Raw genomic sequence first — 24,895 nt, 5'->3', positions numbered from 1 at the left:
TAAATGTGTTATTATCTGCGATGTACCAATACATCTTGCTTGAATTGAAGTGTTGTATTAAAGGCTTCTGAACATGTCTTTACCACTCTCTCTCTCTCTTTTTTTCTAAAAAAAACATAAATCAAATTCCTAAATTTATTATAGGCATACCGGAAATGACGAAACACTTTATTGCCAATTACGCCAGGTCTCAGAGTGGGTAGCGTGATGACGTCGGCACTTTAATGCTCCCCCTGAGCAGAGAGGATGGAGCCGAGCTAATGAATGGGATGAGGAGCTGATGGACTGATGAAAGGAGGACCGGGTCGATGAAGCATCCAGACCACAACCTGGCGCTCGGATCCCGGTGCAGGCTTACGATGACAACGGGCAGCAGCAGAAGGGATTTGCATATTTAGCGTCAACCGCTCACATTAATTATTATTTAATTTTTTTTACCCATATTATCACCAGTGAGCTTAGCTGCTGTGTTGCAGGAGGACAGACGTGATAATGAAGCTTTGAGTATGCACCAAGCCTCTTGTCTTTTCTTACAAGACAAGTCGGCAGGCTGTGTTTGTTATTCCCAAACGGCAGGGATGGAAAGCCCGGTGTTAATCCAGTAAAATTACACAGAGCCGAGGGCGAGAACCAGCGACAAAAACTGGGATTTATGGACAGTCGGCTTATTCAAATGGAGCTGCTGGGATGAATGTGGAGCAGTTTTTTTTTTTTTTTTTTTTTTTACCCGAGGATATCTCTTCATCTCTGTTTCTTTATCTACAGCTGCTCATATTCACAGTGGTGTCCTTTAAGTTTGGAGAGCACATAGCAGCAGGCAGAGTATCGACAGCTAGCTCATTTTGCGGATCAGTAACGTTACAGACTGAGTCCTTAAGTTATTTCCAAGGCTAGGTAAACGCTACTTTCCAGTTGTAATTCTCAGCCTAGACAGGGAAAAAAGTCGAGGTACATTTTTGAAATAAAACCACGCTCTCCTTGGTGTCAGTCTCGCCCCGAGTTAGTTTGCTAATCCTTATATTTAGATGTTTTTTTCTCCCAGCGAGCATGACTGGAGCTCTGTGTTAGCTAACTGTAAGCTAGCGGCTGGTGTTTTCGGTCATCATGCATGCACCGACACGCTTGTTTGGATGAACCGACAGCCCCACCAAACCCAAGGGCAGGCCAGCAAAGTCATGTCGGACTGAACTGAACCCTGGCTCCGGCGTCACGTCAAGTCAAGTCTTGTCTAGTCAAGTCACAGGCATCAACCAGCTTACTGGGAAGAGGATAAAACAGCCGCGGCTAGCTCCAAGCCTGCTCACACCGCCCTCTGAGACCACTGAGAGGATCATTTCGACTCAACTTAGCCACCAGATCCACCACAATGGGGTATGTGAGTTGTATCGTCAGTGCAATGCAGTGACAACTTGTGATTCTCACCGTCAGAGTCGAGATTTATTTCATTCTTTGTGAATTTTCACCAGTCCAGCAGGAGCTTTCAGCAGGGTACACAAACAGGGTTGTCTGATAGCTGCCAATCTGGCAAACATGGCTAGCTAGCCTCCTATGGTTAGCTGTATGAAGTTGGCACCCACTCTTGCCATATCTCCTGTCACCTTGACAGCACATGGAAATACCAAAGCAAGGCCCTGTCAAACACATTGTGCAAAAACATGCATTGCAATACTGGATTATGTTTATAGTGATGCCAGTGGCTGTACATCATTATGTCCAGCTGTAACCTTCATAGCAGCATCTAATACTGTAGATAACACCAACCACAATGTCAGGCTACAGAGTTGCCCATGATGAAGTAGTCTGCTGATTGTGTACAAACCTGCTCAAACAGTAAACAAAGCAGTGCTTGATTTATTGCAACCCATATGAAAGGGGCTGATGGGGAAGTAAAGCCATATTAACGTCCCTCACTATTCCAGAAAATGCTATAGTTTGCAATAAGGTCATTATTTGCCATATATTGTGGTACCAAGAGATAAGTAAAACCTCAGCAGTTGACTCATTTTATTCATGTAGCTGGTAACCTCAGATGTTGTGGTGATTTGCCTGATCAAGAGTGACCCAGTTCTTCCTCCATGTGAAAGCAGATGTAGCGTGATGTGATTAGTTTATTGTCATATTGTGGTCGGGGGAGGAGGATGGGGGGGGTGAGTTACTTAATACCTTAAGCAATGCACTTCTGCGGTAATTCTGAAGGCCAGTGGTTATAATCCAGTCGAAAATCAATTCCTCAGACGTGAAAGAACTCATGTCTTCACTACACCTCTCACTGAATCAGCCAGTCAGAGCTGGCTGTACTACTACCAAGTGTTGCAGCTACTATTGTGTATAAAAGATTAACGTAAACAAGCTGTCAACTTGAAATTTGCCACCTCTGTTTTCCAGCTGTCTGTCAGATGAATTACATTATCTTGAGACAATAATTGCTCATGAACAGATTATGTGGTATGGTGAGATGCTGCAGCCCTTACAAAAAGCCTTTCATTTGCATCTGTGGCACTTTAACCACATTAAGTAACAACCCACTCCTTCCAGTGTGCTTTTTAATTGCTATTGGCTTGAGGGGATTAAACATGACTCTGGAGTTTTTTGTGAAAAGTGTTAAAAGTCAATTTGTGTATTTTTATATTGTATTCTGTATTCTTACCAAGCATGAAATGCAATAACATACATGCTCATTATGCAGCTCCCTGTTTATTATCCCCATGGAAACAGTCTTGAAATAAATAACTTTGGGTGAGTGCAGAGTCTTTATTGTAGAATCATTACTGTAGAAACAGTATGGCCTGAATCGTATGAAATCAACAAAAGCATAATCAGCATAATCTACACATCTACCCCTCAGTTGAAAAAGCCTGGAGAACACTGGCTAGGTCATTGAAAAGACAGGAGACTTCCACTTTTCTGATGTTTTCCTCTGGCACACTGCCAGCCATGAAGTGAGAGGCAGGGGAGCTGTGAGACAACTCTTAACTCACCTGTTCACCTCTCTGAGCAGATGGAGCATGTATCATCCACACTCTGTGGAAAGTGAGAGACAGAGCGAGGGCTTCAGCCAGTGAGACAGACTCAGGGCTGCTGCTGTCAGTAACCACCTACCCTGACCAACCACGGGGAAAGGAAATTGATAGCGAGATCTCGCAACCCGCATCCCCTTTGCACATGAATGTACAAACAATGTGCAAACACACACACACACTCACACGCCTATCTGTTAGTAAAACCACCCAGACCAGTATATGGCATATGGGCATTTTAAACCGGAGGTTTTTCCTTGCCAAGCCCTGCTGCCTCCCTCTGTGAGTGGGTTAACCAATAGGACACTGGGATCTGATTGGGAGAGAGAGCATGTGGGAAGGAGAGAGAATGAGAGCGGGTGAGTTGGAGGATGTTCACAGCTCATGACCAGCCCTGAGTCACATGGTTGTTGCCATGACGATGGAGCAGCTAAGTTAGTAATGCAGGGTTATTTTTCTGTGCCTAGTAAGCACAGACTGCAGCCGTCAGTGTTCTGACACAGTGGAGTGCTATTGGCCACGGTGGGGTTTTCTCCTCTTTTTTTCAGTCAAAACATGTTTTTCCTCCTGGTGTATATTTTTCCTCCTGGTGTATTGTTCCTGTTGTTATATAGAAGATCAACTTTCACTATTTTATAATAATCTGTGTAGTATTTGACAGCATAGTGCTCACAATGCTCAATAAGGCCTAAAAATGAGTAAAATATTGAATATTAAGGGGAGATGAAAATAGGGAAGACATTCAACAGCCTGGAGTAAACAATAAATGCATAAAATACACAAAACTCAACCTAAGTCTTGACACTGTACTTTTCATAATGAAATTATTATCAGTCTGGTTTGATAACCACAGTGAAGAGCCAAAAAAACGTTTGTCCTTCATATTGGCGACAAATATTTATATTTGTCCAAAAATTCAGTTATTAGTGTGGGTATGTGGATCAGTTTTGGCAAATGTTTGTAACAGACAATTTATGTGTTTGACAGAAATCTAATTATTTGTCATAGCCTGCATTTGCTGTCACTGCCACAGGGTATTATTGCATTATTATGAAGAAACTTTGACTGCACTGAGAACTGAATAGCAGGTGTGGTGAGATCACCAAGGCAGAGGTTAAGTAGCATCCTAAAAGGTAGTGACTTAACTGACTGCTGACCCCCCAAATTCAAGTTCTTGTGAATTTTTTCTTCAAATTAAAGCTACTTGCTGTTGAAAGATCAAGGTCCTCTAGGGGAAAAAAGCCTCTTTTCCAAAGGCATTGGTAAGGCTTTGTTCTTATTAAATAAGAGGCTAAAAAGGCTAGATGACCTGTTTGACTTTTTGTTACTGACTGATACTTGTTACTGATAAAGAACATAATTGTAAGCGACACTTGGACACTTTACCCTTTAACCACAGACAGTACATATCCTTGTCTGCCTGCGACTATGCAAACAGTGGCGTGTGTGTGTGTGTGTCTGTGTGTGTGCGTGTCCTCTGTTTTTGTGAATGTATCTGCTGGTTGTAAATTGAGAACTGCTGATTTGATAATATCTGTCACTGAGATTTGCATACCACAATACTCTTCATTGTGAAAGGGACTATGTGCTAACAATCACCACACACGCGTACAGATACACACCCCACACTGGGTCAGGGGTTACGATAAAGGCCATGCCATGATTGTAATGACCCTCGAGAATATAAGATGACCTGTTGGAATTTGGTCAGGGCTCCCAGCTGCCATCTTTCAAAAGCATGGGTCATGGAAACTTTTATTCTGTTTGCATTCAGCGTTAACAAAACAATAGAACTTTTTTTTTCTTTTTTTGTAACCTCTACTCAAATGAATACAAAATCCATCTTCTGAAGTCTCTGAAACTTTGGTTCATTGTTTCCTCCAAGAAACAATGCTACACCAATGAGAGCTGTGCAAAAAACTGACACAGCTAAGTGCCGTGAGATTTTTTTTTTTTTTGGAGTCCTCTATTGATTCTCTAGCTCTGAATATCTTTATATCAGTTATGCGCTTCATTTTCATATGATGCCATGACATTTACATGTTTTTGCACTGTTAAGCAACTGCATCGTGCTAATCTATTTTTCTTCCTCTTTTTTTAATGGATTTGTTTTGAGTCATCTAATTTATCATGTAATATTCTGTGTAGTTTATCAGTCTACCCACATATTATGCAATAGGATGTATTTTAAGCTGTGTGTATTCATTTTCAGTCAATTCTGTAGTGTGTTGCAGTGTATTGTGATACATCTTGTATCCTGACACATGTATCATGACACATACACTATATTACCAAAAGTATTCGCTCACCCATTCAAATGATCAGAATCAGGTGTCCTAATCACTTGGCCTGGCCACAGGTGTATAAAATCAAGCACTCAGGCATGCAGACTGTGAAACAAGACATTTGTGAAAGAATGGGCCGCTCTCAGGAGCTCAGTGAATTCCAGCGTGGAACTGTCATAGGATGCCACCTGTGCAACAAATCCAGTCGTGAAATTTCCTCGCTCCTAAATATTCCACAGTCAACTGTCAGCTCTATTATAACAAAATGGAAGCGTTTGGGAACAACAGCAACTCAGCCACGAAGTGGTAGGCCACGTAAAGTGACGGAGAGGGGTCAGCGGATGCTGAAGCGCATAGTGCAAAGAGGTCGCCGACTTTCTGCACAGTCAATTGCTACAGAGCTACAAACTTCATGTGACCTTCAGATTAGCCCAAGTACAGTACGCAGAGAGCTTCATGGAATGGGTTTCCATGGCCGAGCAGCTGCAGCCAAGCCACACATCACCAAGTGCAATGCAAAGCGTCGGATGCAATGGTGTAAAGCACGCCGCCACTGGCCTCTAGAGCAGTGCAGACGCGTTCTCTGGAGTGATGAATCACGCTTTTCCATCTGGCAATCTGATGGACGAGTCTGGGTTTGGAGGTTGCCAGGAGAACGGTACATTTCAGACTGCATTGTGCCGACTGTGAAATTTGGTGGAGGAGGAATTATGGTGTGGGGTTGTTTTTCAGGAGCTGGGCTTGGCCCCTTAGTTCCAGTGAAAGGAACTTTGAATGCTTCAGGATACCAAAACATTTTGGACAATTCCATGCTCCCAACCTTGTGGGAACAGTTTGGAGCGGGCCCCTTCCTCTTCCAACATGACTGTGCACCAGTGCACAAAGCAAGGTCCATAAAGACATGGATGACAGAGTCTGGTGTGGATGAACTTGACTGGCCTGCACAGAGTCCTGACCTGAACCCGATAGAACACCTTTGGGATGAATTAGAGCGGAGACTGAGAGCCAGGCCTTCTCGACCAACATCAGTGTGTGACCTCACCAATGCGCTTTTGGAAGAATGGTCAAAAATTCCTATAAACACTCTCCTCAACCTTGTGGACAGTCTTCCCAGAAGAGTTGAAGCTGTAATAGCTGCAAACGGTGGACCGACATCATATTGAACTCTATGGGTTAGGAATGGGATGGCACTTCAGTTCATAGTATGAGTAAAGGCAGGTGAGCGAATACTTTTGGTAATATAGTGTATTATATCACGATTCCCTTGCCAATACCCAGCCGTCAATTTGTTGTCTTTACTAATGACATGAAAGAACACAAAAGTTTCTGAATTAGTCAGTTGTTGGTTGGCTGAGGTCACTTTGTTCTTTGTCTCTGGTTTAGTCTTTGACATCGTAGCCTGAACCTCCCTAGTCTCAGGGTTTCTCAGAAATGCTTTGAATGTAATTTGGATAGATCACACATGCAAGCAAGTGCTTGGTTTAGAAACAAATTAAAATTGTATTAATCTGCCAAATTAACTGCTCATTGCGCTAAGCAATTAATTAGATGCTACATTCAGTGTACTCAACACAAACAGAATATGATTCAGCCATTTTCTTTTGGATCAAGATGAAATCAAGCGAGAGTGTATGAAAGTTGGCTCACTTGTACTGAATTTCCAGTTAGATACTGCCACAGGTAAATAGCAGTCTATCATAACAACAGTTTAAGCTTGGAAAAATACTTAAAGCACCATAATCACATAAAATATGATGATATTTTATATTTGCATTTGAATTTTCTGGACAAACAATTTGGTTGGTGTTAATCTACTTTTTCTTTCCATTTTGTGGTCAAACATCTCTTCTAATGTGATGCATCGCTTTATTGAGTTGGAATTCTTTTAACAGTGATTGATGGCAAATCAAAATGCACTTCATAAGCATTTCAATCAATGTGCCTTTGTTGTGCCTTTTGTAGTTACTAAACTGTAGAAAATCCATTAATTGACAGTAGACTTCAGTAAGTGACAAGTTAATTCATTGTTGAGCCGTCTTTTGATTTCTGTTTTCTGTTGACTGATATCCATTGACCCCTAGAAAAGTAGTAGGGAGCCAACTTGACCCCCATAAATCTATCTGGAATTCTTTTGGCTTCACACACCTGGACACTAAGTGATGGATAACAGGGAACAGTAGCTGTAAGCAAATTATGTCAGAGCACAGGAGGAAGTGAAATGTGTCCGTGATAATGAGACCGGTTTCTCTATGATAACGCTTTTAGGATATCCACCCACTCACCTGCCCATACCAAAGCTTCTTAGCAATGAAAAATGTAAAGTGCACTTTACTGCAAGACCAAGCGAATTACTTACCAATATATTAGCAAGTACTGTCCAGATACAGACACAGTTAGTTTAGTATAGACCAGCCAGGCGTTTTCAAACTTTTTCACATTCTGGACCTGCAAGTTGACTCTCTTTTTGCCCTGGACCCCCACTTGAAGTGATTTTATTCTCGAGACTCTAATATCCAAAGTATTTTCATTTGTGCTGATTTGAATTTGAATTATGGAATTGTCTAGGTGTCTTGTCAAATAAATTCAAAGATGCGAGTTTGTCAAATTAGCAAAAAATGGCAAAAATACCAGGGAATTAGTAAAACACATACCTGTAAATTAGACCAGCCCAAACATAAATACAAACATAAATTTTTGTCACTGACCATTGGCTGGCCAAGTGTTGGAGTTTCCCCATTGGTCGTTGCTCTTATGGACATGTCAGTGATTAAGTACCTTAACTTCCAGGCCTCATGGAATCAGGGTTGTATTCAAGGCTATAGGCAGCTGTAAGAGTACTGATTCAAATCATGGTTTGAAAACTACTATCCAGTACAACTCCTGTTCACAGAACTGAGGTTGAAACAGCTGCTTTGTAAATGCAGTTTAGATTTTGACCAAGTCTTGTTTTTAAATGGCAAGAAAACAAGATTTATAGTGTGTAAAATGATATATTTAATGGTAAAATTAGTGATGCTTAATCAGATTTCTTGTGTTTAAATGCTCATCAAAGGAAGGCTGAATGCAGCTGTTTTCAGACATTGTTTCACAAGTATTTAAATTAAAGTGAAATTAAACTATTGCTTATTTTGCTGAGGACCTCTGGGAGTCTGTGGACCCCACTTTGAAAACCACTGGTATAGGCTTTATGCTTTTATATATATCCTCCCCCCATCTACACTGTTCCACTGTCTGGCTGGTGTAAATCGTGTAAATCATAGGTGCACGCCCTCACATTCCCAACATCTCTCTGATTAACTGAGTCTGTCTTTTAAATAACATCTGCGGAGTCTCCGCTCTGCTGGCTTAATTAACACTTTGAGACATGAGGAGCGGTTCCCAGAGCGAGGAACAATCACGCTGTCCCAGAGAAGACCCTGGATACCAGGAGGAATCTGCTCCCAGCCAAGAAATCAAATCTCCTTTCCCTGAAGCTGGCAGATAGGCATCTTAGGACCAAATCTCCATAAAATGAGCCCAGTTTTAAGATGAACATCTTGCTTTAGCATGGGGATGTTGTTATTAATGTTGAAGAAAATGGATTCAGGGCCTCTGCATTTGTCTTTTGATTGTGGATGGCCAGTTGAGAAATTCAGGAGTTTAACAAGCCCAGTGATAGTTTGCTCGAGGCAAGACAGGGCTGCTCCCAGGAGAGGCTAGGCTCTTTTCTATGGTTCAGCCAACCCAGTCCTACTAAAACAGTTTGTATGTCTAGCCACACACAAATAGTGAGAGCCATACTAAAATCTTTTTGCTTGCTTCAGTGACTTATTGACTGCCTAAATGTAGCATGACGGAAGCTGCCAGCCCTCTGAGAATGAAAAGTGTAGGCCCATGTGTTATTTTTGTCCAGTAGTCCAGAGTGACAAAGTTGTGTGAAAGAGGATCTCAATTCTTCATGGTTCAATGGAGCCAAATACTGAAGTTTTTGCATTCTGAATGCCAGTTTTGCCTTTGGATTCCCGTTTGAAATAATCTTTAACAGTATCAAAAACATTTCATAGACCTCATCACCTCCATTACTTTGTCAGTTTCAAATACGGTCTCTTTGCCTAGTGTAGAAGGATTTGACATGAATCAAATATGAATCAACTTTGTTTTTGTGCTGTTCAGAAGTGGTTAGTGGCCCAATAGTTTCAAAGCTTGGCCACCCGAAATTTGAGGTTTGTCACAAAGCTATTAACATGCAATTTTTTTAAAAAAATTAACACGTATGTTTACCGTCTATGTAAAAGGAAAACCTCCTAGATTTGTTTTTGTTTTTCTGCCAATCCACCAGATTGCAAAATTATGAATAGGAAAATGAGTCAGCAGTTGCTGTAAAAAGGGCGAAAAAGAATAGAAAGATTTCTAACTAATTGCCCAATTACTGCAAGACTTAGCACAGCAGTTGGCTTATTTATTTTTTATTTTTTCTTGGAAATTGTCTGAAATTCCCTGTTGTAAAATATATTGCAACACACGTTAGCATGTACATGTAATATACATTCTTGATTGTATCTACTGACTAGTTTGTGTAACTTTGTGAGATAGACGGTATTTGTGACAAATTAACATCTTGCAGCCTAGTGTGTGCTACATGTCTGAGTTCACAGGAGTCACGTCAGGGCACAGGCTGAGAGACTGTCTGCAGCATCTCTCACCACAAAACCCATAAACAGTTTATTTTCATTAATGTATGCTGTAAAATCCCTCTCCCTCTGTGCCCAAATCATCATCATCCATCCATTTGGCTGTCTGTCCATCAGTGGCACATCAGAGGGAGGGTTGTTATGCATTAAGGATAGAATGCCATATAAATGAAAACATAACTGCTAAATATTTTGTATAATAAGAAAGACTGTCAGCATTTTTTTTTAAAGAGTTTTTCAGAACAGGCTTTCATTACTGTAGGGTTTGTTTTTTGTTATTCTTGTTTTAAAACTGGCATGGCTAAAATGTGATCCACAAAAAGACATGTTTGGCAGGAAGTTGGCACACACACCGCCTTCTGACTTGCCCAGTTATGGGAACAATGCCTGTTTACTTGTCTAGTTTTTGGATTAGGTTTTAGATTAGATTTTTAAGGCGTCATCTTTGAGCACAGTCTCATAAATGAAGCAGTAGCTTGAATGTCATTGTGTATTTATAGTGTAAAACTTATAGTTCCTCCAAAATTCTGTTTTTTCTTTTTTCATTTTGCACCATCGCTCCTTGTTTTGGGCCAGAAAGAATGATGAGAATTTAATCATCAGGCCTACCCTTTGATATTCTGGAGGAAGGACAAATTGGGGCATTTCCAAACAGAAACCGTACATCTCCAGGCAAAAATTGCCAAGGGCATTCTGATCAGTTGTAACCCAAGAGATGCAGCTTGTTTTGCTATGTGTGCTTTTAATCCTAGAGCCCAGGACCTTTTCATCCATAGCAGTGTCTGGAGGCCGTCCAGAGCCTGCTGATCTCTGTATGTTGGCACAGGTGCTTCCGGGTCACCTTTGGCATCATTATGTCACTTCAGTGTTTCTGCTTTAGACAGCGTGCACCCTGATGGTCAGGTTGAGTCAACTCACACACACATACACACATACAAGGTCTCGGCTTTAGCCTCCTGGGTTGTGTTTATAAATAGTCCTAAATGTTTTTCAGATGACACTAACATTATTAACCTAATACACTATTGTTGTGCTTGTTATCTTTGCAATAATGTTTGGCACTAAAATGATAGCCATTGTGTACATGAAAGGACCATACCAGTGTTTTTGCACATTTAGTCTAATATCTACAAAATGTATATACTTAAATACTATACTATACTTAATCTGAATCTAATCCCAAAGCAAGCAGTGGTATTTTAGAACTCTGATATCATTTTCCATTTTCCATTTTCCATTCATTCCACTATGATATGAAAATAAACTTTCATAGATTTCATAGAACTTTCATAGACTTCAAGCTTTCCTCACACCGGGTTTTAATCACTGTAATAAAGTCGTTGACATCAGTTTTCCTAAAAGCTGCAGCACTGTAGTGTTTTGATGATGAAAGATAATGACAGCAAAATGCAGTTGAAATTATAGTTGCTTTAACATTTGAATGCATAACGCAAAATAGTATTTGCATAGCTGTTGCATGATTGTGGTGGCTATTTGTGATTAATTTCATTATTAATGATATTATTTAGGCTTAACTGCACCAGTGACAACATGATGGAATCTTTCCTGTCAGTTCGAGTCTCTCTTGTCTCAGCTTGTCACTCCTTACCTCCTCCATGACAGGTGCTAAGGTTATGAATGTGATGCTCAAAATGGAATGAGTGACATGCTGTAGCATCTGCCAAAATTACCTCCAAACAAGTATGGAAGGGCACCAGGAAAACGAGAGACAGACAGAGAGAGAGACACCACAGCTATTGACTGCTGTGAGACTGAAAAAAATAGTGCAGCACAGTCTTTTGGTCATCAGGAGCAGTGTTGAGCACTTGTACAAGAGTAGAATATATGTCACTCAAAGGAGCTAAATGCTATAGTGACTGTATTACAATGCCTGGACTTTCATTGTAATACAGCCCAAACTTTATAATGAAGACACAGTTACAAGCTGACGGGAAATCTATGTCCTACATGAACTCTACAATAAGTCCAGGGTTCCTTGAGGGGTTTCCAGGGGATCCTCAGAAAAATCAGAATCAGATTTATTCGTAATTTCACTGTTATTTCACTGACTAGAAGTCGACCCAATCTTATCAAATTTGAGTCTGCAGCCTGATGTGTATCAGTTTTGGGGTCCTTGACATCAAAATGGTGTAGAACCACTGGTTTAGAGCTGATTTTCTGGGAAAGTCCCATTGACCGCTATTCACTTTGGTCAGTTCAGCCCTGTTTTAGTGCTCTATGTCGCCCCCTGGAGGTGGGTTCACAGACACTTGTAGGTGGAATATCTCTATATGTACAGACTATTACTTGTACCACAGTACTGATTGGAGCTGAAATGCTCTTGTTAGTGCTGTGCTGTTTTTTGTGAGTATAATCCTCGCTTTGTCATGTGAGTTGCCTAGAGTTGATTAGAGGCATTCTCAGCACAATGCAGGCTTGTTTCCCTCAGACCTAAATTGGCTCAGGGCTGAGTGTCATCATCTCTGACTTGGTACGATAGCTGTGCTCGGAGAAATGATGGCTGTCCATGTTTGTGTGGGCTCTGTAACATTGTTCGACTTTGTTATTTGAAAACTAGAGGCAAATTAGCATATCTGCCCTCGTGTATGATGCTCTCAAAAATGCATGATTCCTGCCTGATTTCATCATTACCACCTACATACAAGCCAGTAAGTTTCAAGAAAGACCTCTCCTCTTTCTCATCCCTCTCTCTCCCTCTTTGTCTTTCCACCTCTCCACCCAGGTTATTCTTCATTTCTTCATTTTCACCTTTATATTTTATAAACCATCTTATCCCCCTTCCCATGTCCAATGGATTTATACACAGAGAGAAACAATTAAGCCATGTATTAGACAACAGTGTGCTTGATGTCAATACTATTTAGGTTTCCTGTATCTTAAGCATTATGAGCATTATTTTGTCAGGCGTTCTTAGGGCTATCTTTTAAGAGGCTTTGCATTGGAGAATAAATAATTTTTTAGGACATTTTTTACATCTTCAATACTCACTGTCTTTGATGGTTAATTCACTAGAAATATTGGACTGATCATGGAATTATGGTTTATTCTTGTGTTTTGTTACGAGCAGCAGGTCAATTTGATGATGCTAATTTTAACATTTGTCCGTTTGTTTATTTTTTATTTGCAGAAGGTATGTTTTGCAATATTTAATTTCTCATATTACTCACAGCTTGGCGCTCCTTGAAGTCTTTTGACCGATACTGTGTGTGTGAACAGAATTAAATATATTGAGTATCTGCCCTCATGTCCCACTTTACAACACAACTTGTGAAGAGGATGATTGCGTGTTTGCGCACGCATGTGTAACACTTGTGTGCATGTGCATCTTTGTGTTTGTACAGAATGCACACTTGTTCTACTGTGTTTGTGTGCACAGTGTGAATGCCTGGTGGGTGTTTTTCCTCTTCCAGTCATTGGTAGTGCAGTACACAGCAGGAGAGAGTGAATTATGGATGTGCTGAGATCTGGGAGACTGTGTCTCTCACCTACCTCCAATTCATCACATTTTTCAATACTTTTGCTTCCACTTCTTGGCCGGTTAGGGTTAGGTGTTTAATGTATAGCTCTCTTCACATATTTGCCTTTTGTTTTGCTTTTTGGCAGCATTTTCTTTTGTGGAATAGTATTGGCATTGGTAACTAAAACTAAATGTTGAACCATGTAACCCAAAGTGACTTTAGCACACAAACACATACAAAGTGGTGTTGCGTGTTGCTGATGTGGCCTGTTTTATCTATTTTGGAATAGGCAAAGCCTGTTTTTGCCCTCATGGGCCAAGCTTCAGTTACACACAGCATATTTTCAGGCGACCTAACCTCAGAGCTGAGGCCTATAAAACCAGATACTGACTGCCCCATCTCTCTTTCTTTCCTTCTCTTATTCGTTCCCTGCAGAGAGCAGCCTATCTTCAGCACACGGGCCCATGTCTTCCAGATTGATCCCAACACGAAGAAGAACTGGGTTCCCACCAGTAAGCATGCTGTCACGGTGTCCTACTTCTTTGACAGCACCCGGAATGTATACCGAATCATCAGCCTGGATGGTTCGAAGGTGCGTTCATGTGCCAATTTTTTTGTTTTTCACAAATGTGTTGATTGTACCCATTATGAAGTACCAGAGATGATTCAGTCCAGCCATTCAGGCCCTTCTCACCCAGAACTGTAGACTCTATAGATCCTGTTTTTGCAATACCTAAATAAAAATCATTCTCATCAGAGGTTCACAGTGTTCAGTCCCGTCTTCTCACTTTTACAGTCATTCTTTCCTTTGCTACCCAGAGCCATGTCTTCATTACAGGGAACTTGTGAGTGTCCTAGCCCACTTACTCACAACTTTTTGTCATTAGTTTGCCTGTCTGTGGCTTCTCCATGGACAACAGCCATGGAGAAGTGGTGAAGGGGCAGCTGGGTCTGTCATATCTACAGTATGTGGCAGTGATTATTTTAGTCTTGAGAGGGGTGCAGGGGTGGAGTTAGCGTGGTTATGTAAGGTCCTCTGCTGCCTGGGTGACTACTGCTGTTGTGGAAGTAGCAAGTAGCTGTATTCTGCTGGAAATAGCAGAGAATGGGTGGGCTGGTGCTTGAGGATATTGTCATCCAGACAACATAAAATCACCTCAGCAGAGGAAGAAAACACACACAGTTGAATGCACATGCATACAGAGGCAGATGCCAGACAGTGACAAATCTTTGGCTATGTTTCATTCCAGCTGTCAAGTGGATTTTAAGCACATTTTTGAAACATCACAAAAATTACAATACAAATTAAGCGTGTTTCCACCAGCTGGGTTCAATCAGTGTAGACATAGAAATATCACAAAATACACTCCATGAGTAGTAACTAACCGCTATGACTATTGGAATGTTTAAGTTCACAATAACATGCTTTGCATTTTTTTAACTGGATGTGCTCCGACTGAATCACCTTTCATTCTTGCAATATGTCCATGACTTTATTTCTGTTCAGACATCCAATCGGGAAGCATCCTGTAAGAAAACCTGCCATGGTTGCCAGGTTTTCTTGTCATTCATTTTGTTATTGGAATTCGCAAGTTTGGTGCTTGCAACATCTGCTGCGTCACGTGTGACATTGCAGGGGGTTAAGGGTGAAAAATGCGTCAACATGTGTCAGTTTTGTTATCAATGTATCAATTTGTTACAGCCCTAAAATGAAATTATTACAAGTTTGACAGATCTACCCTACAGTAACGCTCCTACAATTCTGTCCTCCCCTCCTTTGCTGTTCAGTAACACAGCAGTCAGTTGGTTTCACTTGGACCCTCTATTCATTGACAGCTTCCAGTTTATCAGTCAGTGGAGATGCAACCACATGTCTATACAAGACACACACACACACACACACACACACACACCGCTGTACCCAGCCCAGATAGATAACAGGCATCCATCCTCCCTTATCACGACTATTTATCTATTTTTTGGCAGTTTGTAAAGAAACAATGGGACCATTATAAACCTTTTATGTTTTTTTCATTTCATGTCATCCTCAGATTGACAGTTTTGATACGCGACACATTCGTGTGTGTGTGTGTTTTGTCTTCTGCAGGCAATCATAAACAGCACCATCACCCCCAACATGACGTTCACCAAGACATCTCAGAAGTTTGGCCAGTGGGCCGACAGCCGGGCCAACACTGTCTACGGCCTGGGCTTTTCCTCCGAGAGCCACCTGGCCAAGGTGAGTGACTACTGACGGGGCTGATGCAAATACCCGGTAGATGATCCAGTTGCTCTGTCTGTATGTTCGCCTCAAAATACTTTGGAGGAGAAAACTGAGACCATTTTTTGTGTTTTTTGTGAGAGAGCTGATTTTTAATCGGTTCCATGAGTTTCCATCCAAGTTGTAATCTTACTTTCTCCTGTTGTCTCAGTTTGCAGATAAATTTGCTGAGTTCAAGGAGGCAGCGCGGTTAGCCAAGGAGAAGTCTCAGGAGAAGATGGAGCTCACCAGCACTCCCTCTCAGGTAACTCTGCCTAATGCCATCCTTATCTCGCATACTTGCATACATTGCACTGCAGCTTTCGTTCAGGAGGCTAACCTGCCACCTACTTATATTTTCTTATCAAAGTAAACATAGAGACCTTTGTCTTATACTTAGTAGCTGACATTGTTATGCTTAAATCACACTAATATGAGTGATATGTTACCCACTGGATTGATTTTTGCATTCAGTATCCAGTGTTTCCCATTCTGTGTTGATACCAAGTACATTTTTGTTTTAGATTCCTTTCAGTTGTCATAGCTAATGCATGAAGATGATAGTTCTCAGCAATAGCAATTTTAAACAATTAAAATTAACTGCTGCCGGGGCCCCTGGTGGCTCACTGTGTGGAGCACGTACCACATGCTGATGAGGACCATTCCAGTGATTTTGGATGTTGGCCCATTTACTACAATTTCCCAACATTTTACATTGCAACAAAAAGCATTTTGCAAATGGCTAATAAAGTTGTCAGCACTCATAAACCACTAAACTGATACTTGGCTGTGTAAAGCAAATGTTTCCCCAGGGACCATTTTCCCTGGAGGAGGGGCTGTTTCACTCCACCCAATTTCAGTGCTGCTGCGTTTAGGAAAACAAATGTGGACGACTTTATTGCGGTGATGGAATACTGTTTTGAAGAAAGTTTGAAGCCTTCAAACGTTCATTTTCATATCGTAGTGGAATGAATGGCTGGCGACAAATTATATCTGAAGTTCTGAAGTACGACTGCTTGCTCATGGAACAGATAAGCAGAAATGATAGGTATATACATTTTGCAGATATTATGATAAACATACAAAATTATTGTTATAGTGCCTGAAAAAATGAGTTGTTGAACTTGCTAACTGAAATGTTAATAAACCCTTTTAATGCTGTTGGACTGAACAGACATGCCATGGGAAACACTATAATAAACATGGGAAATTAATGTAAATATGTAATTGTTTCAGCGCATATTACAGGTCCAGTGACACCAAGACACAAGTCTCAAGCTTTTAACCTTTCTCATGGTTGCACTCCCCTCGTACAGCTGTGGCCACCTAGCTAACGACTTTGTGTGGCTTGTTCTGCCCCTTTGCTCTCCCTAACAATTCCTCCTCAGGGTGGTGCTGTAAAAAGGAATGTGTTGTCAGGCAACAAACCCGGTAAAAAGAAGGTAAAAGGAAATCAACAACAACAAAAAAACATCATTGCTATTAACCCAGTGTAATGGCCCTTCTCCCCACCTTAGCTCTAATAAGTAGTAATACATTTCTCCACTAGTCACAAGGGTCTCCCCAGAACAGTATATTTATAAAATTAATACCTTTTATCTCTAATCAGTGTGAGTTCAAGGATGCATTTGATTAATTTTAGCACATCAATAAACAATCTTTGGCCTGTCTCACATTTTCATCATAGGATCATAGGATAAAATAAGCCAGTTGTTTTTCTTTTGGGGAGAACTCTGTCATCAGTCTTTATCTAACAACCTCTTCTTTCATTGTAACGTCAGATTAACCAGAGTAACCTCATCTCTGTGAATTTCCCACACCAACTTCCCACAGACAACCCTCAGGTTTTCTTCTCATGCTCTCAAAAAGGTTACAGTCGGCTCATTAGGAGTGACAATCAGCTGTCATCAGGGATACTCAGCTTGGGTGCCAATCACAAGAGCCAGCAACACATCATCTCAACCCATTTCATGTGTGATTTGGAGTTTGGCTTGCTATGCCAACACATCAGTCAGTGCAGTTCAGTCAGTTTCATTTCATCACAGATTTTTTTTATTAAATCTATAGTACTTATAGTTTTACCTATATAAACTCCTTTAAAAAGATGGAAATGTGATAAAATTCCCTCAGCTCCGATCTACAACTTGTATGTAGATGTATAGCGACATAAATCCATAATGTGTCAGAATCTGCAGATACTATTTACATGAAATCAGATTTGGCCCACAGGTCAAAGCATCCCTAACTGCAGTTAAGCTGCAAAATCTATCTAACTTTTTGAGAGCATAGGATTTTCAACACTTCATTCCAGTAGATTTGTTCTGCGTGAGTGATCAAAGTCTAATGACATACATTTTTTCTTGCCGTAATCTTTATGTGTGTTTGTGTGTGTGATGTGTTAACCCCAGGAGTCAGCGACGGGTGACCTGCAGTCACCTTTGACCCCAGAGAGCATCAACGGTACAGATGATGACAGAGTGACACCAGACACGCCTCAGCACACTGAAGTCAGAGCAGAGCCCTCACAGAACGCACTGCCCTTCTCACACAGGTAAACAAGGTCCTGAGGCGCAAGGCAAGCTTATTTGTATAACACATTTAATACACAACAGCAATCCAAGGTGCTTTACAGAAGGCATAAAAGGACATTTAAAAGCATGGAGAAGAAAAAATGCAACAAATAAAATAAATAAAATAGAAAAATAGAACAATCTACAATCTAAAATTCAGAGATGAACAATTTGCATCAGTTGAAGAGAAAGTGATGGAGAACATACAAGTTTTAAGCCTGTATGTAAAAATAGTTAAGGTTGGTGTGTTTCTTAGATTCTCATTCTTGGCACCAAAAATGATCATCCTCATTTTGTCTTTATTTAGTTGTAGGATGTTTTGGCACATCCAGTTACTTACATGTTCAGTGCACTGTAGCAGTGAATCTACTGGACCATAATCGCTTGGTGAGAGATATATGTCAATTTGGGTATCATCTGCATAATTAACAGTTTGGCCTACAGGGAGCATGAAAAGATTGAGTAGGAGAGGCCCAAGGATTGAACCCTGGGGAACTCCACAAGTCATGGTGTTGTGCGTGGATGTGTTAGTTGACAGTGGAGACAAAGTAGTCTCTTTGTTGAAGATAAGATGTGAAAGAATTTAGCACCGTGCCAGAGAGTCCAATCAGAAGGCTCAGAAACATTGTGAATCTCTGTGCAAACAGTGGTGAGTGACTGGAGATGAAAAAGTCCAAAGGAGGTAGAAACAAAAAGGTGCAAAGTGAGTGCCGTCACCAAATGTTTCACTTTCTTTTATTTTGGTTTAGTTGTGAGATGGTGTGCTTTGCACCAGTTTTCCCTCTGTTAAAATCAAAGATGGACAGTCAGCCCTTCCTGATCTCAGAAGTCTCACATTCAGTGCCGTGAATGAGGGATTTACTTGTACATAAGAGACTCTCTTTGAAGGGCTGATTTAAAATGAAATTGGCACAGAGCAGCAGAGTCCGTGCTGGTTGTGTCCATTCATTCAGTCATTCATAATTAATCTGGTCCCCAAGCCCCTGAACAGCATTAAAGCATTACAATAAAACACTTTGTGTGCTTCCTATTAATTATGAACCACTAAATTAGTGGAGATGCATTTGTTCATCACATCCTCTGTACACACTCTTCAGGGTGTCGACTTTGCCCCGTGGGCTTTTAATGAAATAATTATTTATTGTGTAGTTAAGCAGATATTTGTTGAGAATTTCAGCCAGGCAGTCTTACATTTAGTTTTACTGCTTTTGTATTCATGAATTATAACAGGATTTTATCATCTTTTTTTTTTTTTTTTGTAATGCTGCCAAACAAGTTTACATTAATGTTGTTCGTAGTGCTGGATGTTTCCATTTTTAAAAATAACTCACATATATGAATTACATATTTTGTTCAGTGGTTTTCAACACTGGCAGGTGAAGTTTCTAAAGTCATTGCAGCTTATATTTGAGTATGCATAACCTCTTCACGCCACAGTCCGAATGCTTGTGTTTCAAAGTAAATATAAAGCACTGCCGCATTTACCTTGAGAGACAGGAGCTCACTCCTGTGGCTTAACAGTGTGCTGTATTGTTATCTACAAGATTACACAAATGTCCTTTATCATGTGTTTAACGGATAAGATTTGATAAAATGTGATAAACTGTGTATTGTATGTGTTTCAATGCGAAATATGATGAGAAACAAAGGGCAATGAATGTAGAATCCAAAACCTCTAATGCATTTATTTTAAAATCCAAAGTAAAGTAGCTTGCCTGTGTTGTCAGATGTGCTTCTAGCAGCATATAGTCTTAAAATAAAGGCTCCTCAAGAGGCTTTGGATGTAGTTTAATTGGTAACATACAAACTGCAGTCAGTAAAAATAATAATAATGTAAATATCTCTTTGTTTCCGTAGTGCGCGATCTTAACTGGTGTGGAAACCCAAGAAGGGCAGTTATGGCAAAAATATGTGGACTGGAATTGAAATAAAAATTGTTTTGATCCTATCACACAGATTGACGTAAAAGTGAAGTAAAAAAAAACAAAAAAAAAAAACGCTGTCCATTTATGAGCCCATGTGACTTTTGCTTACAAACCTTGCTCTGGGTGAATCTGTGTGAACTTGGAAAATGGACTCTGTGATTGCACCTTCAGTTTTGGCAGAAATTAGCTTTGGGTGTAGGACATGCTGCTTACCAGCTGATGAGTAGAGTTCAGTCGGTCCCTTCGGTCTGTCACGATGAACTGTGTGTGTTCATCTTTGCTTCACTTCAGTTCATCCAGCATCAACAAGCACTGGGAAGCAGAGCTGGCGGCACTAAAGGGGAACAACGCCAAGCTGACAGCGGCTCTACTGGAGTCCACAGCCAATGTCAAGCAGTGGAAACAACAGCTGGCCGCCTATCAGGAGGAGGCCGAGAGGCTACACAAACGGGTATGAGCCAGTGAACGCACCAGCACACCTCAAATGAGACAAACCAAACAAGAACAGACTCTGTAGGGTCCCATGGTGCATTTAGAGAGACGACATGTACACTGAGGCTGGGTTGCACCAGCAAGGACTAATTTAATTAAAGATTGGCTCTAATCAGAGTTCAGCAAAGCAAAGTGTAAAATTAGTAAATCCAGATTGAAAATGAAGCAGACATCTGTTGCTTAATTAAAAAAGCTAATCCAGGTTTAGTAAATCCAAGTTGTTTTGGGTTTAAACTGAAATCAAATAATTAGAGTTAAACCAAGATGGTGTTGTTGCGTTAAAAAAGCTCTGAGAGCTCGTAGGTTTGTGCGTACAAGGCTCTGCAAACTCACCCAGAAGTTTGTCTCTGAACTCTCCTCAAGGAACGTGATCATTTTGCTCAGCTCATCTCAAAAATTCAGCTAAGCATTTAAAAGCAGTCTGACATTTCTCTGTTTGTTTCTCCTCAAATACATATTTTACAAATTTTCTTGATTGTTCTTTAATTTTTATTATTTATTTATACATTTATTTGTTTTGTATTATTTTTATTGATTGATTGATTGATTGATTTTTTCTTTTTTTTTTTTTTTTTTTTTTTGCTAATTTACTAATTGCTAATTTTCTCATTTCTGAAAAAAAATCACATAAATTTGCTTGGTTTCAAAAGGGTTAGAAGTTAAACCTCCTTTAAAATCATTTGTATTCAAGTGGATGTGCAGGTCGTGAAAACTGCAGCCTTACGTGCGTGCGTGTATCACAGGTGACAGAGTTGGAGTGTGTGAGCGGCCAAACCACAGTGATCAAATCTCAAAAGACAGAGCTCAACCAAACAATAGAGGAGTTGGAGTTGGCATTGAAGACCAAGGAGGAGGTATGTTTTGGATAAGTGTGTATGTGTGTGTGTGTTTATGTGTGTACTCTAATTTCCTGCTCACAAAAATCTTATTTGTTCCTAATAGTAGTCCTTTCTGTCCGTAATGACTTCCAGGAATTGGAAAGACTTAAAGCGGAGGTGGAGAGTGCCAATGAGTTCCAGTCTCAGAAAGACTCCCTCGCACAGAAACTACAGGTGAATAAAGCTCTGGACTCACCTAAACACCAACAGCGGGTTAAATCTTAACTTGTAAACTACATGCCCCCATCATCACTCCACATCATTAATCTTCTTATTCATCACTGAAGCCATTAATACTACACTCAGTTGGACCATCAGCCTAAGTGGCTTCCGCTGGAATGGCAAAAATGTATCTGACGCATTCTGCATCCTGTTAACACACTTAATATTTTCTCACATCATAATCGCACAAGACACATCTGTGTTTCGTTGGATTTAATCTATGATACGTGAGAGGTTGCAAATTAACTGATATATCGCTGAACAGGCATCACATTCAAAATTGGGACGAGGTTTTCCTTCACATCTTGCTGGAAACCCTTTTTCTAAGTCCTTGTCTCAGTCAGACAGGAGTAAATCATTTTAAAAGTAAATCATTGTTTTTGTTATTTAGGCCCACTAGAGCTGGAGTTGGCTTGTGTTACTGGTTCCAAGTTAGTGAAACTGTGTTTGTTTCTCCCCAAACTGAGCAAATCTTCGTGTTAGGTTCCCTGTCTCCATCCATGATGGCACACACCTGCATCTGGAGTCCCTACTGGCTTGTGGCGGATCAACACAAGCATTCAAAAGTGTGGGCACACTTCTCAGAATTACCTGAGAAAACAGTGAAATGCCATATTTGTTGCACGGGCCTGTCAACCACAGGGGGGACGCCCAAGTGTGATGAATAAGTTCAGTATCAGTGCAGCAGCAGGTTAAAGTGTCCTTTTCCCCCTGCAGATGATGCTTAGTGATTCCCTAAAGGGTGATCCTCAGATTCAGTTTAATAAATGTTAAGCCTTAACAGTCATTAGATAGTCTTGGATTTGTATTATGAGGTCTTAATTTCCACATAAACATTTTGTCTCATAAACATTGAGTCTCATGTAGTCAGTAACCAACAGCATTCCTAACATTGACCTCAGCACTGAATACTGAGTACAAAAAGATTAATTTTCAAAAACCTGTCATAAAGTTTGTTTAAATTTTTCTTGAAAAGGTCTTTGAAAGATTGGTCAGGGCTTGGTCATTACAAGTGCACACTGAACTTTGCTCAAATGCCGAACTTAAATTCTGGAGGAGATGCCAAGGTTTTCAAAGATACACACACATCCTGCAGAATTCCAGGAAAATGTGTATAAAATGATGCACAAGACATGTAGATATTTCCTATTTGATGTAATGCTGTGGCCGTAAAACAAAGGCAGCTTGTCTTTAAATATTTAAATTTGAGGGGACGTTAAGAGAAAATTAGAGTTCAAGCGGTTAAAAAGGATTCATATTTAAGGAGATTGGATACTCGTGTCGGATTGAGAATTGAGTAAATGCTTCCAAACTCTATCTCAGATGTCTGAATGCGAGAAAAGGCGGATGCTCTGGAGCAGTTTAAAAATCAGATTTTCTGATCCCCATTTGTGACAGGGACCTCCATCTTCCCCAGGGGGCTTGTGTGCTAACAGTGACTTTGTGTTTGTCCCAGGACACGGAGTCGAGGAACCAGAGCCTGGAGGCCCAGCTGAGCGATCTGGAGCAGCGTCTGGAGAGCAACCAGCTGGAGAGAGAAGCCTTTCGCAAGAGCCTGCGCTCTTTGCTGGAGCTGCTGGACAGCAAGATCTTTGAGCTCACCGAGCTCCGCGACACGCTGGCCAAGCTCCTCGAAGGCAGCTAGAGAGTACACACACACACACACACACACGCTCACATCCCTACACACACCACTGCCCCCCCTCCATCACACTGAAACCACCCACCACGCCATGGCCATGCAGCCGGTGCTCAGAGCCACAGAAATCACCTGCATGTTGGCACTTACATCGACATCAAGTAAAGCGACTTGAATTCTCTTATTTTGACACGAACACGGCACACGTGACACAAAAAGTTTACACACAACTTTTATGCATAATGCCACACACATTTTGCCACATCCACATATTCACATTGAGATCGGTACACGTTTACAACGGCCTCGTGAAGAGGCTTTGCTCGGACCATGCCTTCCCTCCACTCGTCTACCGCCTCTGGAATATTCTTGACGCTGACGGCAGATGTTGTACTCTGAATGATCTATTTTTGTCTCTTTATCTAACTAGCATTCCATTTGAGAGGATATTGTTTTGTTTTTGTTTAAATCATGGAAATTGTGCGGAAGAAGCCCTCGCTCTTTTGAACTTGGCTTTGGTGCACTGTGCAGTCACCTTGGAGTCCCATTTTTTCCCCTTCGCTTTTACTTTTACTTTTTCTTTTGTTTTGGCTACAGTCAGTTGCATTAAATCAACACTGATGTCATTGTCAGCCAAATGAACACTCGAGTCAAACGAGGAAGCCTCAGTTTGACTCAGCCGCTCTTTCTTTCAAGCGTTTTCCCGACTCTCATCCCTTGATTTTGCTGTTTGAATGGTGGAGGGTGACGGGCTGGAATGCCGTGAAGAGGTGACTTCCTGGTGAAAGCGACCGGTGTTCCCCCGTGACTTGGATCCACTGCAGGATCACCGAATGTGGCCGGGGAGGACTTCCTTCTATTCTACAACAAATGAGCAATACAAAAAGGGAGCATCACAAGTAAAACACTTTTCAGTCTCACTTTCAGGTAATTTCCTCTTCTCTCGGATGCGGATGAGACAAGTTCAGACCACCACCAAGGTCGGGTTTTATTCAGCTGTGGCTCCAATAACAGTCTTTCTTTCTATACACTTTTCTAAGAATATAACAAATTCATAGTGCACTTGTAAAAATGGAATTGTATGTATGAGTGAATCAGACTATTTTGTTTCCTTTCTCCTCGTTTTGCAATGACTGAATCCTGTTTTTGTTAATTTATTACCAATGCTAAAATAACTGTTATAGAAGATAATTATCATGAGTTGTATTAAAAATAGTTTTTTTTTTCTTTACATTGCATTTTCACTTTATCTTTTTTAATGTTCGGTATGTGGGTGTCAAGGTACTTTTTTTTCTTTTGTTAAGTTTTGAAAAAACTGGCAATATTTTTGAACTATTTATCAACGGAAATGAAAATAGAGATAGTTGTATAGCAGGTTATAGCAGGTCGGATTTGCAGAGGAACTTTTCCTTTTTGCCAAATATGTTTTCCTGTACAGATACGAATTTTTTGCTGATG

At 40.7% G+C, this 24,895-nt stretch overlaps 1 protein-coding gene across 2 annotated transcripts; it reads left to right on the top strand.

Moving 5' to 3' along the window:
- Nucleotides 1-253: 253 nt before the first annotated feature.
- Nucleotides 254-24,668, top strand: homer1 (homer scaffold protein 1). 2 transcript variants are annotated; one of them, XM_030064995.1, is made up of 10 exons: nt 254-1,371; nt 13,887-14,043; nt 15,559-15,690; nt 15,884-15,976; nt 17,100-17,153; nt 18,120-18,262; nt 20,498-20,657; nt 21,442-21,552; nt 21,670-21,750; nt 23,255-24,668. In XM_030064995.1, exons 1-10 carry the CDS (start codon nt 1,367-1,369, stop codon nt 23,441-23,443), a joined length of 1,125 nt encoding a protein of 374 aa, XP_029920855.1. In that variant the 5' UTR covers nt 254-1,366; the 3' UTR covers nt 23,444-24,668. The 2 variants fall into 2 exon arrangements, with proteins under 2 accessions (XP_029920855.1, XP_029920856.1); XM_030064996.1 differs by lacking the exon at nt 17,100-17,153.
- Nucleotides 24,669-24,895: the final 227 nt, after the last annotated feature.

This window comes from Myripristis murdjan, chromosome 12 (assembly GCF_902150065.1).
Source record: "Myripristis murdjan chromosome 12, fMyrMur1.1, whole genome shotgun sequence".
In the NCBI taxonomy this organism is placed as follows: domain Eukaryota; kingdom Metazoa; phylum Chordata; class Actinopteri; order Holocentriformes; family Holocentridae; genus Myripristis; species Myripristis murdjan.
Note: the sequence above shows the minus strand (reverse complement) of the source record. Positions and strands in the feature narration are given on the sequence as shown.